This window comes from Pelophylax lessonae (assembly GCF_965119305.1).
Source record: "Pelophylax lessonae genome assembly, chromosome: 3".
Classification (NCBI taxonomy): Eukaryota; Metazoa; Chordata; class Amphibia; order Anura; family Ranidae; genus Pelophylax; species Pelophylax lessonae.
This window is the reverse complement of record NC_138770.1, coordinates 247,962,138-247,981,113: the sequence shown is the minus strand read 5'-3', so window position 1 is coordinate 247,981,113 and position 18,976 is coordinate 247,962,138. Positions and strand designations below refer to the sequence as shown.

The 18,976-nt window shown below is 43.9% G+C and overlaps 1 protein-coding gene across 2 annotated transcripts in view; it reads right to left on the bottom strand.

The window, feature by feature from the left end:
• Positions 1–18,976, bottom strand: part of RSRC1 (arginine and serine rich coiled-coil 1) — a 654,629-nt gene that overhangs the window by 633,237 nt on the left and 2,416 nt on the right. Inside the window, exons 1-2 of one of the 2 annotated variants that reach the window (XM_082251163.1) lie at positions 13,166–13,286; positions 1,533–1,721 (exon numbers count right to left, since the gene is read on the bottom strand). In XM_082251163.1, the coding sequence (XP_082107289.1) occupies positions 1,533–1,714 (182 nt within the window). In that variant the 5' untranslated portion in view covers positions 1,715–1,721; positions 13,166–13,286. Of the gene's footprint in view, positions 1–1,532; positions 1,722–13,165; positions 13,287–18,976 lie in introns of those variants that run through there. The other variant, XM_082251164.1, reaches the window with a different exon arrangement.

Sequence of the window (18,976 nt, the reverse complement as noted above, 5' to 3'; positions counted from 1 at the left end):
TATATGCATTATAAGTTACTGAGTTTATTAACCCTTTAAAGCTAAACGTCTGGAAAACAGCTTAACCGCCTGCTTTAGGACTAGGCTTTTTCTTGTACTTTTTGTCTACAAGTGTAAATCGGTATTTGTTGTTAGAAAATTACTTAGAACCCCCAAACATTATACATTATTCTAGCAGAGGCTCTACGGAAAAACATGGCCATTGTTGCAATTTTTTATGTCACACGGTACCTGTGCAGCGGTTTTGCAAACGCAATTTTTTGGGGGAAAAAATACACTTTCATGAATTTAAAAAAGAATATATATACCCCAATTTTTTTTGTAAAATGTGAAAGATGATGTTACGTCAAGTAAATAGATACCTAAAATTCTACGCTTTACAATTGCACGCTTGTGGAATGGCAACAACCTACAGTACCTAAAAATAAAGAAGATCTTTTCCTTCTTCTTTCTTCAGCTTTTGTCCCCCAGGCAACAAAGTACATGTAACACATTTTCCCATCTTTCCAGATTTTCTCATTGCTGAAATAGTGTGGCTGACAGTGTCCACCCACCCCTCCACAACACTGTTTTCCAACCACGCATCTAGCAAGGAGACAAATATTTAAATAACAATAATAACAGATCTTACTTTAGTACCCAATGCCAATGGTTGCGAGAATGCAGGCAGCCATCTGAACCATAATAACCAAGGGTGTTGCATGGCTTGGCCAACACCTTCCAAGCAACCAGGGATGCCAGGTGTGGAGAGGAGGGAGGAGAACGGTAGGGCCACCTGCATTCAAGCAACCCAGGTTGGCAGACAGCAGAAGCTGCTTGCTTCCAAGCAACAAGGGGCTGCCTGCATCCAAGCAAACAAGGGCATTAGGCAGCAGGGCCACCTGTTTCCTAGGTTTCAAGGACACTGTATGGCAACAGCCACCTGAACCAAAACAACCAAGGACGCCAGGCAGCAGACGTCGCTTGCTTCCAAGCAACCAGGGGCTGCCTGCATCCAAGCAACCAAGGACATTAGGCAGCAGGGCCACCTGTGTCTTAGCAACTGTGTCGAGAGCTGCCTGCATCCAAGCAAAGAGCTAGACAGCAGGCTTCCTGCATATTGGCAACCAAGAAATCTAAGTGTCAGGACCTGCCTACACCCAAGCAACCATGGACGCCTGGCGGCAGGGGCCACCTGCATCCTAGCAACCAAGGATGGTAGGCAGCAGAGGTCTGCTGCATCCTAGCACCCAGGGACGCTAGATAGCGGTGGCCACCTGCATCCCAGAAACCAAGGGAAGCAGGAACTGCCTGTGTTTAAGCAATCAAGGATGCCAGACAGCAGGGGCCACTTGTGTCCTGGCAACCAAAAATGCCAGGTGGCAAGGACCAACTGCATCCAAGCAACCGAGGACAGCAGGGGTTGTCTGCATGCAAGCAACTAAGGACGTAAGACCGCAGGAGCCATCAATGTCCTAGCAAACAAGGCCCTAGGTGCATTTTAAAATGGTAAGCAGCAAGTCTTTAGCAGTATACTACAAAGGTCAGCTCACCTTTTGTCATAGGAGTGTGAACTCGAGTATGCATCTCGTGATCGAGACCTTGATCTACGTCCAGATTTTTTATGACTACGAGCTCTGCTATCCGATGAACTACTAGAGGAAGAGCGCCTTCGATGCTTCTTCTTTTTGCGAGTCCTGATTTCCTCCTCTGAATCTGAAGAGTGGCGACCCATTGTGTCCCTTCCAAAAAAAAAGGGAAAAAAAAAATTATAAAAAGAATAAAACTTTATTTTCATTTAGCAAGTTAAAATAAAAAAAATAGTTTTTACTGAGGTCTGCAACTTACTGGAAAGGTTCTCCTCCCTTTCTTTCCTGGATACAGGTTCTCACTGGTACAGGAAATTATAGGAAATCTCTTCAATAGGGACACAGGCAGCAATTAAAACCTAACTGTGATTCTATACTTTATACAAGACTAGAAAGAAAACTTTTTCTAAAATTCTACCTTAACCCTGACAGCATAAACAGTAGACTGACAAGTATCCTGTTTTGCCACAGTAAGTAACAAGTGAGCACATTTCAAGGGGCTACTTTTTTTATTAGCTACAGTGCATCCGGAAAGTATTCACAGCGCTTTACTTTTTCCAAAATGTGTTATGTTACAGCCTTATTCCGAAATGGATTACATTTATTATTTTCCCTCAAAATTCTTCAAACAATACCCCATAATGACAATATGAAAGAAGTTTGTTTGAAATCTGTGTAAATTTATTAAAAATAAAAAACAAAAAAATCTGATGTACATAAGTATTCAAAGCCTTTGCCATGATACTCAAAATTGAGCTCAGGTGCATCTGGTTTCCATTGATCATCCATGAGATGTTTCTACAACTTGTTTGGAGTCCACCTGTGGTAAATTCAGTTGACTGGACAGGATTTGGAAAGGCACACACCTGTCTATATAAGGTCCCATAGTTAACATTGAATGTCAGAGAACAAACCAAGCCATGAAGTCCAGGGAATTGTCTGTAGACCTCCGAGACAGGATTGTATTAAGGCACAGATCTGGAGAAGGGTACAGAAACATTTCTGCAGCAGTGGTCTCCATAATCTGTAAATGGAAGAAGTTTGAATCCACCAGGACTCTTCCTAGAGCGGGCTGCCCGGCCAACCTGAGCGATCGGGGGAGAAGAGCCTTAGTCAGGGAGGTGACCAAAAACCCAATGGTCACTCTGACTGAGCTCCAGCATTTCTCTGTGGAGAGAGGAGAACCTTCCAGAAGAATAACCATCTGTGCAGCGCTCCACCAATCAGGCCTGTATGGGAGAGTGGCCAAGCGGAAGCCACTCATTAAATGGCACATGACAGCCCACCTGGAGTTTGCCAAAAGGCACCTGAAGGACTCGCAGACCATGAGAAACAAAATTCTCTGGTCTGATGAAACAAAAATTTAACTCTTTGGCATGAATGGCAAGCATCATGTCTGGAGGAAACCAGGCACCGCTCATCACCTGGCCAATACCATCCCTACAGTGAAGCATGGTGGTGGCAGCATCTTGCTGTGGGAATGTTTTTCAGCAGACGGAACTGGAAGACTAGTCAGGATCGAGGGAAAGATGAATGCAGCAATGTACAGAGACATCATTCATGAAAAACTGCCACTTGACCTCCGGAAGATGTACTGCCCTTTGCGACCAAGCCATTTTTTGCGATTCCACATTGTGTTATGTTAAGTGACAATTGCACGGTCATGAGGCGTAGTATCCAATTAAAATGTATGTCCTTTTTTCCCTCACAAATAGAGCTTTCTTTTGGTGGTATTTGTTCACATCTGTGTTTTTTATTTTTTGCACTTTAAGCAAAAAATGTTTGACAATTAAAAAAAAAAAAAAAAACATAATGTGATAAGCGATTTTTAGCAAAACTGAAATATTGTGGCAGACAAATTGGACACTGACACTTTTTGGGGACCAGTTACACTAACACAGTGATCAGTGCTAAAAAAAATATGCACGGTCACTGTATTGACACTGGCTAGGAAGGGGTTTACATCAGGGGCAATCAAATGGTTATGCCTAGCCAGTGTTTGTGCACTGTGTAGGAAGTGATTTTCCTAGGGGAAGGCATTGATCCTGCAGAACAGCTACCGCTGTGTATAATCGCAGCAGAAGTGGGCTGCTGGTGCTGCACATGCACACCCCAGACCCCGAAGTGCAGGATCATGTACTAGGTATGCGTGGTCAGCAAGCAATTAATGCTAGACACGTTTAGCGCTTGGATGTTAATTCATTTCAATGACCACAATAAATCATTACTGTGGCCAATGATATGAATTATCGCCAAAGTACTTTGCGCATCTAAACGCATCTAAGCGCTCCTACAAAAACACGGCTTTAAGCGTGATTTTGATGCTGCTTTTCTCCTGCCAAGAGAACGACGTTCAGGAGAGTTGGGCAAACACTCAGTGAGCATGAGGCCTAATGTACACTATACAAATTGGCATGATTAGGGTATCAAACTGCATGCTGTCCTGAAAGCAGCTGTATTCATTTTCATTGTAACCACTGAACAAAAACTGTCTGTGTTTGCACTATAACCATCATCTTTTGGTGGCTCCCATTGTGGTTATTCTGGCCTACTAACCAGGAACAAATACAGTATTGCATATAAGGTCTTCTGACTTTTCACTTTCTTGATCTGCCAGCAAGTCAGAATAACAGAAAAGTAGCCAGCATTTCCAGATCGACATTGGTTGTGTTCACATGATTTCAGCGACTTGCAGAAAATGGACTAGTGAGCTACAGTTTAGGTATGTCAACTTACATTGAAAATGTAAATATCTAGTGACAATACCCTAATACCAAGTTGCTATCAATTGAAGATTGTGATTTGTAATTATATTAGACAACTATATTAATAATATCCCTAAACTTCAGTATATTTGGATGTGCGCTACAAACCATTACCTGCTTTTTATCTGACTATACTAAAACTAAAATTACTGCTTTTTATGTCTCATATGGACATAGAAATCGGCCTATTTGATGGGCTGAGCCAGCCTTATCCACATTACCAACTGTGCTTGCCGCTCCTCTTTGCCAATCCGTCCACTGGCTTCTGATCACCCAACAAAGTGTAAAAGATTAACAGCTTACAAAGCCATCCACAGCTCTGCTCCCAGCTACATCACTAAGCCCATCTCGAAATATCAACCCAATTGTTCACTTTGCTCCTCCCAAGACCCTCTTTTATCTGAAAACGGTTGGTGCTACATAAATCCTGTATAATAATAGGCTAATAATGCTATCCTGCAAACACTGCAACCATGTTTAAAAAATGCTCAAAGCCTTTTTCAACCAGGGTCTCCGGGCACCCTGAGGTGCCTGAAGGTGTCTTCAGGGGTGCCTTGGCAAAATGCCTAGAAATTGCCCAAAAACTGTATACAAGCCAGCGGGGGGGGATCAAGCCTTCCTTACATAAAGCCACAGGTTTTCATTGTGCACCATTACAACCTTCTAGACACCAGTGTTCTAACAATAAATTACATCATTGGTTGATAAGGAGGGCATCGGGTACCTGTACAGCATCCCTGTTTGTCTATCCCCTTCCCTTCTCCGTCAGCACTGGGGTCACATTAGCTAAGTAAGGGAGAGAAACTGAGGGATAAGAGAAACACTGGAATACTAGTCAGTGCCAGTGTGCAAAGGTGTGTTTGCTTTGGAAGAATAAATCACCTTAAATTTTGGGTTGTCTACGCATGTGGATGTTGTTGCGTTATGTAAAACTATTAGTTTAGCTTTTTAAATTTTAGAATTGGGTGCCGTGAGATTGTGCAGAATTTGAAAGGTTGCCTTGACTGAAAAAAGGTTGAGAAACACTGCCATAACATGTAACTGTGGCCAGGCTTTGGACATTCAACTATTACATTTTCAAGCCTTAATGAACTTTAAACCAAACCCTCAATGCCTTTTTCTAGCTGCAAGAACTGTGGAGGAATTCATCAAGCTCCCCCTTATCCCCTGTCCTAAAACACCTGCTCTGTATTTAGAGATTTGAAGTCTACCAAGTCACTGCTGGGAAAGGAAGTATGATGAGTTGAACTGCAGAGAAACCACCCCCTAGCATTTCTTCCCATGGCCATCTTGAATAAGGGCAGATGATTCATGTAGCATTTACTTTCTGGAATCAATCTGCCCTTAGCTCAGGCATGCGGAAAGATGCGTGTGCTCAGCTGAGAAAATCCCCCCTCCCCTCCTCATAACTCTTTGGATGTATGACGTAAGTTGCCTAGGCCTGGAAACCAGGAACTAACTGAAGAAATGTACAACCCTAATTCCAAAGAAGTTTGGATGCCATGCAAAATCTACATAGAAACAGAATGCGAGGATTTGCAAATCTTACAAATCCAAATTTCATTCACAATAGAAAATAGAAAACATATCAAATGTTTAAATTGAGAAAATGTACCATTTTAAGAAAATAGGTAATTTTGAAATTGATGGCAGCAACACGTCTCAAAAAACGTGTCGGGCTAACAAAAAGCCAGCAAAGTAAGTGGTACCAACAAGGGAGAGCTGGAAGAACATTTTGCAACTAGTTAGGTTAATTGGCAACCGGTCAACTAACATGACTGGATATAAAAAGAGCATCTTAGAAAGTAAGGTTGTCTCCGAAGTAAAGATGGGCAGAGGTTCAACAATCTCCTTTCCGGACTACTCCCCAGAGGTAAAACAGTATCGAAGGTCATTCGCAGAGGTCCATAACCATCTTCGTAACAAGGGCATCACATAAAGGCTTCTCTAACCTAGCCACTTCCACATCCTAGATGGTGAGATGATCGGATTCTTCAACACCCTTGCTGCGTTGGCTACATGACTGGATATGCATAAACCTAAATGAGCCTCCCCTTCATAGTTGCATCTCATCCTTGTGGACTGCCTCGGCCTGGATACCACAATATTTTATGCATCATCCCTCAGTCCCACCATCCTGCGCTAACTACTCCAAAGATACTGCACCATGTTGCCTGTTGGTGTCTACTCCTCTACAAATAGAGTGATACTGGTTGCCTGAGTAGCTGCACTGCCTGTGGTCTCTTATTTTTTTTCCTTTTGTATCCCAAGCTGTGTGGTTCTTCCAAGAGCATTCCCTTGTGGAAGATTGCTTTTGTTTTATTGGTAATTTTTAGGGTGTTTTCCTTTTTTCTATTTTGGGCAATGGCCCTTTGCCATTCGTTTGTTTTGTTCTTTTTACAAGGCAGGCAGTTCTTTTTTTGTCCACCAGGAAATGTATGAATGTAATTGTATTGTGTTACTGTTTTATGGAGGCTCATGTTCTAGTTACAGTGCTCTTGTGTTGCTGGATGTACCTGCCAACTGCTTCTTCCCTTGCATACACCTTAAGTCTGTCATGCCATGGATAATCCAAACTTAGAATGCCTCCAGTTGATGTCCTGGAGTTAGGGGTCTTAATTCCAAATTCAAAAGGGTCCTACTATTCCAATAGGTAGCAAGGTCCTCTCCCTGAATAGGCCCTGGGTCCAAAAGGTGTTTCGGGACACATTTTCCGCTTACTCTAAGGGCATATCCATACTAATTAGTAAACCATTACTGTGTGTACATAGTGTTCCACAGGGCAAATTTATAGTGCTAGTACTTCTTACCCTACACAAGACTAGCTCATACTGTCCGTCTAAGGAACTCATCAAGGGAGACTTGAATGCTATCTTATCTCTGGACCTTGATAGACCTACCCCTTCCAGCGTGAATACAGGTGATCTTTCCAACTGGGCACTGGCTGCCAATATGACCGGGATCTCGAGATGGCTTCATTCCACCAGCCCAGCATATTTTTATTTTTCCACTACACATAGAACTTCCTCCGCATGCTTACAGCTGCTATATACTAGGCCCTCTGAGGCTGTGCATTTGGGGGGCAGTTATCTTCCTCTTTTCCGTTAAAAAGAGGTACACGATAGCTGTGCCCCATCTTCCCTGCCCTATTTGCTTTGGCCATGGAACCTATTGTTGAGGCCCTGCATACCTCTACGGACATTTGAGGTCTCAGGGCTAGCTGGCTGGAGGAGTGGATCATCCTCTATGCGGATGATCACCTGTTATCTTGAATGCTGTTGGGCCTTCCATACAAGTCTTGCAGCACTTTTCATGGGTTTCCAGACAGAATTAACCGGCACAAGTTAAGGCCCGTACACATGATAAGAAAATCTGAAGGGAAAATTCGTCCGACGACCGATCTGCCGATTTTTGGATTGTTAGTATGGTTCTTTTCCTGATGTGCAGGCTATAAAATTTTTGTCGTCCGTAATACAACGTCTGATTTTCGTCTCATTAGTACAGATTTCAACGGAAAAAAATCTTAAGAGCAAGACTAGGCATGCTCAGAGACGAATGAACACATACAAAGCAATCCATCACATGACATCACTTCTGAAGTAGAATTCTGTTGTACGGGAAAATTTGTATGAAAATAACCTCTTCACTTTCCACATCAGACCTGCATGCCACAAAAAACGGATGAAAGATTGTTTGACAATCTTATTGTGTGTACGGGGCTTTACTCCTCTTTCCGAATGATTCTGGGACCCCGCCCTGGAACTCTGGGGCATACAGGTGCAGTGAGTAGACTCCTTAACTTGAGGGGGTGGTATCCCATTAATATTAAATCATATGTTTAACTTTCTCCCTGTACTGTCAGAGGTTAAAAATAGGCTGAAGGCATGGGGAAATTTGCCATTATCGTTGCCATATAAACTTGATCAAAAAGTAAAATTCTACCAAAGTTTACTTTTCTCTTTATTTATAATTTGCCCACATGGATCCCTAAATCCCTTTTTGAACCAATTAGCCATTTATTACTTTCCTGTTCATGGGGATCAAATGCCCCACCCGACAACCTCACTACATTGACTAGACCGACCCTACAGGGTGGATTGGCCATGCCATATTTTTAAATACCTTATAGTCACTCAGCTAGTCACTGCCCATTGGCTGCTGGTACCGAATTTGAACAATTCGTTCACCGTGTTAGAGGTGGCCAACCTTGAGTCCCTGGAAGCATTCCAACATCACCCTTTCTGTGGTGCCAAGACCTTGTACCAGCTTAGGCCCCTCACAGAGATTACTACCAAAGCCTGGTGGGTGGAACTAAATGGAAAACAAAGGCGTCTGGTGCTCTCCCCCCCAATACTCCATTGTGAAACAACCCTTCTTTGCTCATCTTCTTATGATCCCCAACCTTTACTGCTGGACCAAATTTAACATTAAGACCTTGGCACATGTTACTGCTGGCGGGAAACTGATGTCTTATGATAAACTTTGTCAAAAGTTTAATATCCCATCTTTCTACAGGTTCAGATACATGCAACTTTCTCATGCCTTCCACAGCCAATTTCCCCCTCAGGGTATTTCATTATGTTGCTCCTCGCTGGAAGAGTTGCTATGCAAAGACCAACTTTTGAATCCGATTTAATCCTTATATCAGGGATCCTCAAACTACGGCCCTCCAGCTGTTGCGGAACTACATATCCCATGAGGCATTGTTAAACTCTGACATTCACAGCCATGACTAGGCATGATGGGAATTGTAGTTCCTGAACAACTGGAGGGCCATTGTTTGAAGACCCCTGCCTTATATCATCATATCCTCCTTAATACTCTGACCTTTCAGGGGACATGGCAAAGGGACATACCCAATATGGATGAGGAGGACTGGTCAGATAAGAGAAGTACCCTTCAAACAGTTGGTGTCTGCTCGAGATAGGTTGATTCAGTTTAAAATCCACCATAGGCCACGACCGATCTCCCTCCTGCTGGAGATGTAGTTATTTGGATGGTGATAATTTTTCACAATTTTTGGACAGGGATGCTGGATGTAATAAACACAGTTATTCAGGCCCACCTTACCCAGGAACCCAAGTTGTGTCTCTTGGGCCTAGTGGAGGATATGAAAACCTTCCATGGTCTGCTCCTTTTTAATGCAAGAAAATTGATCGCCATGCGCTGGGAGGAAGTGCCTCTTCCTTTTCTTGTTTTTGTGCAAATGCCTGATTATTTTGAATCTCCCTCTCTACCAGAAAACATATGAAAATAGGAGCAAGAAGAAAAAGTTTCACAATAAATGGATTAAATCAGGCGTGTCCAACCTGCAGCCCGGAACTGTAGCCAATGCGGCCCACTGCCCCCTGACAATTTTTCTTTTTTTCTGGGGAGGAAGGAAATCGAGTCGGGGGCAAGGCGGCAGCGGCTTACAACCAACTGTAGGCAGAGGCTGCAACTGCATTGGATGGGCACGCACTGGTGAGGCTGCATTGGATGGGCACTGATCACGCTGCATTGGATGGGCATGCACTGGTGAGACTGCATTGGATGGGCACTGATCAGACTGCATTGGATGGGCATGCACTGGTGAAGCTGCATTGGATGGGCACGCACTAGGCTGCAAGTGCCATGCAATCTCCCGGCTGCTGCGGGAGACTAATGCCCCATACACACGTGCAGATTATCTGCAGACTTTCCTTTTCTATGTAGTGCAAGGGCCTGCCGGATTGCATACAAATTGAAAGTGTTTAGGTTTGACCTCATATTATATGGTTTTGGTAAGTCTGCAGACAAAAGTCTGCAGATAATCTGCACGTGTGTATGGGGCATTAGGATGTCTGCAGTCAGTGACAGAGCCGCTGCTTCCTGTATAGTTCCGGCTCTGTCACAGGCGGAGTGATATGTCATGTCCTTGTTCATACATGTATGAATAAGGACATGACATTTTCTGGCTGCCTAAGTCATATGTGCTAGGGGTGCAACTAGCCCCCGGCACCTACCTGTAAATACCCCAGCATGTGCAGTGTTTCTGACTCCTCCCACCATCACCACTTCAAATCACTGAAGTGGTCATGGTGGTTAGAGTGTTCCTTTAATATCTCTCAGAAGAAGTAAACCTCTGTATACTGATTCCATTTCAATGGTCATCCTCTAGTTGTGTTAAATTAGTGCGGAGGGAGGGGGAGGCGAGGCGGCGTGGGAAGAGCGCGGCAGAGTTTTATTACTTATATACCTTAACTATAGTATCTATTTTATATGCGGCCCGAGAAAATTTCTCTACACTGAATGTGGCCCAGAGAAGCCAAAAGGTTGGACATCCATGGATTAAATGGTTAGAGGAACCATTCACTGCTGTTTATCTAGGCCATTGATATCCATCTAGCTGACCTTCTGGAGGCTTCTTAAGTTCTTTCAGATCAGTTACAACCATTCGGGTGTCTCCATTAAGAGGAAACGCTCCGCAACAAACTTCTGGCATTGTGGACTGGTGTGTGAGCCATCATGTTAGTTGTTTGTTAGTGGCGATCTGTATTTTGGAGTCTCCAGTGACCTCCCCTGTGTGGAGTTTGAAAAAAAAAAAAATTTAAATTCAATAAAAGCAGGTTTATTAAAACGAAAAAAAAAAAAAAAAAAAAAACAGAGTGCAGGGGCCAGGAGTAAGTAATACACAGAGTGTATGATACACTACAGTTAGCAGCATGTCCTCCCCCCTGTCACTGACCATTTGCAAAAATAAAGTTAGTAAACCCTAATTTATTATTATCCAAGTCACTCAATGTAACTGTCTTACAGCACAAATGACGGCCCAGGTGTGCACTGTGCTGCAGGAGCAGGGCGGTTTCTCCTCCTCACCTCCCATTTGTAGGGACTCATTCACACAGGACTACTTAAAGTGGTTCTAAAGGCTGAAGTTTTTTTTACCTTCATGCATTCTATGCAGAGCGGCTCACAGCAGGTGTCTGGTGCGTCCCTGTTCTCTGTTTCAGGCCGGAATTTTTGGCTGTTATTGGACCTGAAACGGACCAGAAGACGCACAGGACTCTTATGCAAACTGCTCTGCAGCTGTCCCGAAGCTGTGAGAGCCGATCACAGTCTCCTGACATGCATATTGGATGCCGGGAAACCTGCATCCGTTTCGCACAAGTGTGAACACAGCCTAAGTGTGAAGCCCCCTGCCCCCCCCCTTATACTCCCCGAAGCCTGATCCAGTGATTGGTTCCCGCTGATCATAGCCAGTGAGAAGGGAGCAGTGGAGTTTCATAGACACACAGAGGCGGCTCGGGAGCAAGCAGCTTGCTATGGAGGCACTCAGCAGGGGAAGGAGGAGGATCGGGGATGTTCTGTGCAAAACCATTACACAGAGCAGGTAAGTAGTATACCACGTGTTTTATTTAGTCAAACTGGGACCAGCGGCTGTATCTGTGCAACTGCTATGTCCCAAAAAACACAAATGGAACTGCCTGCGCAGAACTACTTTGCATCCTGTGTGTGCAAAGACAGCCTGTCACACAGATGTACGTCAGTGTGAACGAGGCCTAAGACTGCACAAGCTAGGAGGGCAGATCACTGTACACCTTGGGTGTCAAACTCAATTTAATTGTGTGCCGCATCAGCATTATGATCGCCCTCAAAGGGCCGGTTATATCTGTAAGATTAGATGTCCAAAGCACCCCATGCCCCCTTACACCTCTACATGAGATGTCAAGAGCCCCCCCATCATCATAAGTCAAGAGTCACCCACCCTTCCTTACATCACAATACAACCCCTTACCCGGTGCTGCTGCCAGGAAGAAGATGTGGGTGGATCTGGGAAGAAATGCAGGGTCTGGAGGAGAACCAGAGGAGTGATGGAGTCAGCTTCCAGAGTCTGCTGAATGCTGAGACCTGGGGAAGCAAAGGCAAGGTGGTGCAGGATCCATAGGAGGTGTTCTGCCCTCCTCTCTGCAACGGACTTCTGAGGGGGGGGGGGGGCAAAGACAAGCCTTTCTGCAGCTGCACAGACGAGTGCAGGATCTGGCAAAGGACTGGAGTTCTGTCCTCTCTGCTGCCGACTACAAAGAAAAGGTGGGGGCAGAGACAGGGGGGTACTGCAGCTGCAGGAGAGGTGCGAGGGCCACATGAAATGGCCTTGGGGAGGGGGGGCCGCATTCGGCCTGCGGGCCTTGTGTTTGACACCTGTACTGTACACTATAAGACGACTTGGATACAACCAGATGCTGATGCAGTCTCACTCCTCCAGGCCCAGTTGAATGTCGCCAGGTAGATTACCCTGCAGCCCACAGGTCATGGACGTAAATTGCTAGACTGTGTGCTTTTTTTTTGGGGGGGAAAGCCTCATAAAATGGGGTTTTGTCTCTGGAAATGTTCGATCACCTTTCACAATGCATCTGTGTTGAAATTGCGCCAAAGCACTAGCGTGAATTTTGCTGCCAAAAATGCAATGTGTGCGCCTTTTGGTATGTTTTGGTGTATTGGGAGGCAGTCCATTCTGATGAATTGGTTGTCCTAACATAAGTGAACACAGATTGGGGACCATTGACCCTTCCCATCATACAGAAAACGTGGTGGTATAGTACATACACTGCATTCACCACTCAGCTCCCCCTCACTGTATACTACAACACCCACACCTGTCCTACAAGGCAAGCATCCCCCCAATTCCTTCTGTTTATTACTATTCCCATTAAGAATGCTGTATATTCAGGCCCAGCTAGCTCGGTGCTCCTTCCCATCACAACACAGGCCCACCAGCAGCACAGCCGTCCTGCAGCATTCCTCGGAGCTGGGTACAGGTCACTGAGGGCAATGTACAGGAACAGCGAACACCGAACGGCGAGCAACACTTACCGGAAACTGCACAGCCTCTTAGCAGCTGAACCACGCTGAAAACATACACCCAGGCCTCACCAATCGAGCGAGCCTCGGCGCAGGCACAGGCATCAGAGCGCCGAGCAATCGATGAGAGAGATAGATAGGCGTTCGCTGAGCCAGTGAAGCAGGAGAGGGATGGAGGAGAAGGGAAATCAATCCGAACATCAAACTTACTGCAGCCCTATACTCAGTGCAAACACCGACTGACTATACTACTGTACACGGTTATCTCCGCTATTTCAATGAGCACGGCGTCCCATCAATAGTACTGTCTCCATAAACTGCTGGATTCTAGGGATTTAAAGCGGCATTACACCCAAAATGTAACATATTGCAGCTTACCAATCAAAAAATGTGGTGACTTCATTCCCCCCTGTTTTCATGTGGTGATATGGCCAGGAACACACCTCCTGTATTAGTTAGACACAACTCTGGAGTCTGGATGAAGGAGCAAAGGGGGCACTTTTGGACAGCAGCATTGTCAGTCTGGAGGGAGGGGTGTGTTAGATGTACTAGCAGATTCTAAATACTCTAACAAATTGAAGCCAAACTCCAGCTATTACTTACATCAACAGGTTTTACGTGAATAAATAAAAGCTGATCTTTGTAAACCCCATTGTCAGTGGTAAATGATTCCTCTCAGTTTTCTAACTGCAACATCTGCAGGACAGCTTGTTCATTTTGAGAAACAACAGACTTATTGGCTGGATCACCAGGTGAAAAAGAAAGAAAGAAAGAAAAAATAAAACAAATACATCCAACACATCTAAGAATTAGTAAACTGCAAAATAATTTTTGTTTGCCTTTGGTTTTATTGCCACTTAAAGAAAAAGAGTCATATACATCAGGTATAATGGATCAGTGCAAAGTACAACAGAGAGTACCCACATGTATCCTCTCTATCACAAACCCCATCAAAATTATAGGGATTTATATATTGGGACAATAGGGATTATATATAGAATATATAAGGATTTTATACAGTATTTATATATATATATATCAGGATTATATATAGAATAAATATAAAGATTTTCTATATTATAATATATATATACTTGGAATATAAGTAAGGATTTTATATAGTATCATAGTTCTATATGGGATTATATATAAGGATTTTATATTGTGTTATGTATATCTGGATTAAATAGTATATATGGGGATTGTATATAGTTATATATATATATATATATATATATATATATATATACACATGTATATAGAGATAGATAGATTGATAGATATGAATATATATATATAAATATATATATATATACACAGTATATATATATATATATATATATATATATATATATATATATATATATATATATATATACTGTATATATAGAGAGAGATTTTTCTTCACTATAACTAGCAGCTGCAAATTTTTCCTTTCATCCCCTCTGGTCCTATGTGCACCCAGAAGCTCTGCTTTATATCACATTATACAGCCTAATATTATGGAGCCTTCTGTTCCAAGCCTGGGACATCTGTATGCAGAATACATATCTATATAATGGTAAGTTGCTGTATATGTTATCCTAGAGGAGGAAATGAAACTTTTTGGGGGAGGGGAGACATGTGAAAATCTTAGGAGGGCTCTGCTGTGCTGGGGGTATAAAATAATACCTTCATTGGTTCAAATGAATCTATATCCACTGAGCTGCAATAAATGGTATACTTAGTGTACAATGTATTCCAATATAGTATATGCTGGTTCGGTACAGTGTATATATGTACAGAATACAATACTTTGTGTAATACTGTGTCGTTGTGTGTGTTTAAGTTCCCTAAGTATACATGTGGGTAAAATGGGTGTATACTGAAGTGACTGTGGTGTACAATGTATCCCAGTACAGTGGATGTTGGTCATTGTACAGCATATTTTTGTATAGTATATAATACTGTGTAGTGGTGTGTGTGTGTAAGTTCCCAGAGTATATATGTGTGTGTGTACTGTAAATGTGATGTACAATGTATTCCAGTAAAGGGGATGTTGGCTCTTGTACAGTATGTAATACTATAGTAGTGTGTGTGTGTGTGTGTAAATTGACCAATTACATATTTGTGTATACTGTATGGTGTGTCATGTTATATGTATAACAACCAATTTTAATCATTTGTAACATTGTCTGGAAATGACCCCTCTTGGTGCCTCTGTGCCTTCTCTGCCCCTGTGACATTTCTGCCTCTATTCTATATTACACCGTTATTTGTGCAAGCTTCGCAGTACTGGTTAAGTATATTAGCTTGGATTGTAGGCTCTTTAGAACAGCTTCCCCTCTTTTGCAATTCTGTTTATCTTTTATCACTTAGTTAATGCATACGTGCCCTTCAACAATTATTATTATTATTATAATTAGTAGTATTTTTATTATTATGATTATTATTGTTGCTGAGGTTGTTATTTGTATTATTTGGATATAATGCGGCAACTTTTTTGCAATATTCGGTGAAATGATTCTAAATGAAAGCCATGTGTGTCACATACAGCGATGCTCAGATCTTCCAATTGTTCGCAGTCCCGATCTATAAATCGTACAATCCCTACAATTCGTCTTGTCAAAATAATCCCGACATTGTATATATAGACATTAACTTCCTAAAGTGTAAGGTTATAGATGATAGGGAATGACGTCCTGGTAAATAACCGGACATGTATGTACAGTATTTAATGAAGAGATGGATTTATTTGCAGTCTCGTGAGCTATGGCGATATTGATCTTTTGTATTTCTTTGCTAGGAGAAGTTATTAGAATAAGAGGAATGTGCCAGCTTGACTTCCTGGGTACTACTGTCACTGAGGAGGGTGACAAGCTATGTATGTCTCATCCTGGCTACAGTGTCCTGTCACTGAGGGGGGTGGCATCCTATATCTGTCCCCAATCTGCACTATACCTGGGTACAGTGTCCTGTCACTGAGGGGATGGCATCCTATATCTGTCCCCAATCTGCATTATTCTTAGGGGCAGTGTCCTGTCACTGAGGGGGTGGCATCCTATATCTGTCTCCAATCTGCATTATTCCTAGGTACAGTGTCCTGTCACTGAGGGGATGGCATCCTATATCTGTCCCCAATCTGCATTATTCCTAGGGGCAGTGTCCTGTCACTGAGGGGTGGCTTCCTATATCTGTCCCCAATCTGCACTATTCCTAGGTACAGTGTCCTGTCACTGAGGGGATCGCATCCTATATCTGTCCCCAATCTGCATTATTCCTAGGGGCAGTGTCCTGTCACTGAGGGGGGTGGCATCCTATATCTGTCCCCAATCTGCACTATTCCTAGGTACAGTGTCCTGTCACTGAGGGGATGGCATCCTATATCTGTCCCCAATCTGCATTATTCTTAGGGGCAGTGTCCTGTCACTGAGGGGGTGGCATCCTATATCTGTCCCCAATCTGCATTATTCTTAGGGGCAGTGTCCTGTCGCTGAGGGGGTGGCATCCTATATCTGTCCCCAATCTGCATTATTCCTAGGGGCAGTGTCCTGTCACTGAGGGGGTGGCATCCTATATCTGTCCCCAAATCTGCATTATTCCTAGGGGCAGTGTCCTGTCACTGAGGGGATGGCATCCTATATCTGTCCCCAATCTGCATTATTCTTAGGGGCAGTGTCCTGTCGCTGAGGGGGTGGCATCCTATATCTGTCCCCAATCTGCATTATTCCTAGGGGCAGTGTCCTGTCACTGAGGGGGTGGCATCCTATATCTGTCCCCAAATCTGCACTATTCCTGGGTACAGTGTCCTATCACTGAGGGGGTGGCATCCTATATCTGTCCCCAATATGCACTATTCCTAGGTGTAGTGTCCTGTCACTGAGGGGGTGGCATCCTATATCTGTCCCCGATCTGCATTATTCCTAGGTGCAGTGTCCTGTCACTGAGGGGGGTGGCATCCTATATCTGCCCCCAATCTGCACTATTCCTAGGTATAGTGTCCTGTCACTGAGGGGGGTGGCATCCTATATCTGTCCCCAATCTGCACTATTCCTAGATACAGTGTCTTGTCACTGAGGGGGTGGCATCCTATATCTGTCCCCAATCTGCACTATACCTGGGTACAGTGTCCTGACACTGAGGGGGGTGGCATCCAATATCTCTTCCCAATCTGCATTATTCCTAGGTGCAGTGTCCTGTCACTGAGGGGGGTGGCACCCTATATCTGTCCCCAATCTGCACTATACCTGGGTACAGTGTCCTGTCACTGAGGGGGGTGGCATCCTATATCTGTCCCCAATCTGCACTATTCCTAGATACAGTGTCCTATCACTGAGGGAGTGGCATCCTATATCTGTCCCTATTCTGTACTATACCTGGGTACAGTGTCCTGTCACTGAGGGGGTGACATCCTATATCTGTTCCCAATCTGCACTATTCCTAGGTATAGTTCCCGGTCACTGAGGGGGTGGCATCCTATATCTGTCCCCAATCTGCACTATTTCTGGGTACTTCGTCCTGTCACTGAGGATGGTGGCATCCTATGTCAATCCCCAATTTGCACTATTCATGGTGTCCTGTCACTGAGGAGGGTGACATCTTGGGTTGATTTACTAAAACTGGAGAGTGCAAAATCTGTTGCAGTTCTGCATAGGAACCAATCAGCCTCCAGGTTTTTTTTTTTTTTTTTTCAATATTAAATGAAAAAAGCTGAAGTTAGAAGCTGATTGACTACCATGCACAGCTTCACCAGATTTTGAACTCTCCAATTTTAGTATATCGAACACCTTATTTCTGTCTCCAATCTGCACTATTCCTTGGTACAGTGTCCTGTCACTGAGGAGGTTGACAAGCCATCTCTATTCCCAGTAGGGCTATTCGGGTACAGATTTCTGTCACTAAGTAAGGTGACAACCTATGTGTGTCCTCACTTAGTTCTCATCCTGGGTACAGTGTGCTCTCACTGAGGAAGGTGACAAGACATCTCTGTCCCCAGTCTGCACTATTCCTAGGTGCAGTGTCCTGTCCTTCAGGAGGGTGGCAAATCAGTTCTGTTCCCAGTCTGCAATTCTCATGGGTACTCCTGTCACTGTGGTGGGTGACAAGCCATGTCTGTCCCTACTCAGTTCTCATCCTGGCTACAGTGTCCTGTCACTGAGGGGGTGGCATCCTATATCTGTCCCCAATCTGGGTAAAGTGTCCTGTTACTAAGGAGGTTGACAAGCCATCTCTGTCCCATGCAATCATGCTTTTCCTGTTCTGTCACTAAGTAGAATGACAAGCCATATCTGCCCCCTCTTAGTATTTAATATGGGTAAAGTGTTCTGTTGCTAAACAGGGTGCTAAATCCTGTCTGCCCCACTCAGTAATTTTCCTGGGTACAGTGTCCTGCAGAGAGTGGCAAATCATGTCTGCTTGCCCCCACTTAGTACTTAGTATTGTCTGCCCCAATCAGTACTTATTATGGGTACAGTGCCTGTCCTACTCAGTACTTATTATGGGTACAGTGTTCTGTCGCTAAAGAGGGTGACAAATAATGTCTGCCCCCACTCAGTCCTCAGTAATGTCTGCCCCCACTTAGTACTCATTATGGGTACGGTGACTGAAAATGGTGATAAATAATGCCTGTCCCCACTAAGTACTATGTAATGCCTGTCCCCACTCAGTACTCATTATGGGTACAGTGTCCTGTCACTGAAGAGGGTGACAAATCATGCCTGTCCCCACTAAGTACTCATTTTGGGTACAGTGTCCTGTCACTGAAGAGGGTGACAAATCATGTCTGCCCCCACTAAGTCCTAAGTAATGCCTGTCTCCACTCAGTACTCATTATGGGTACAATGT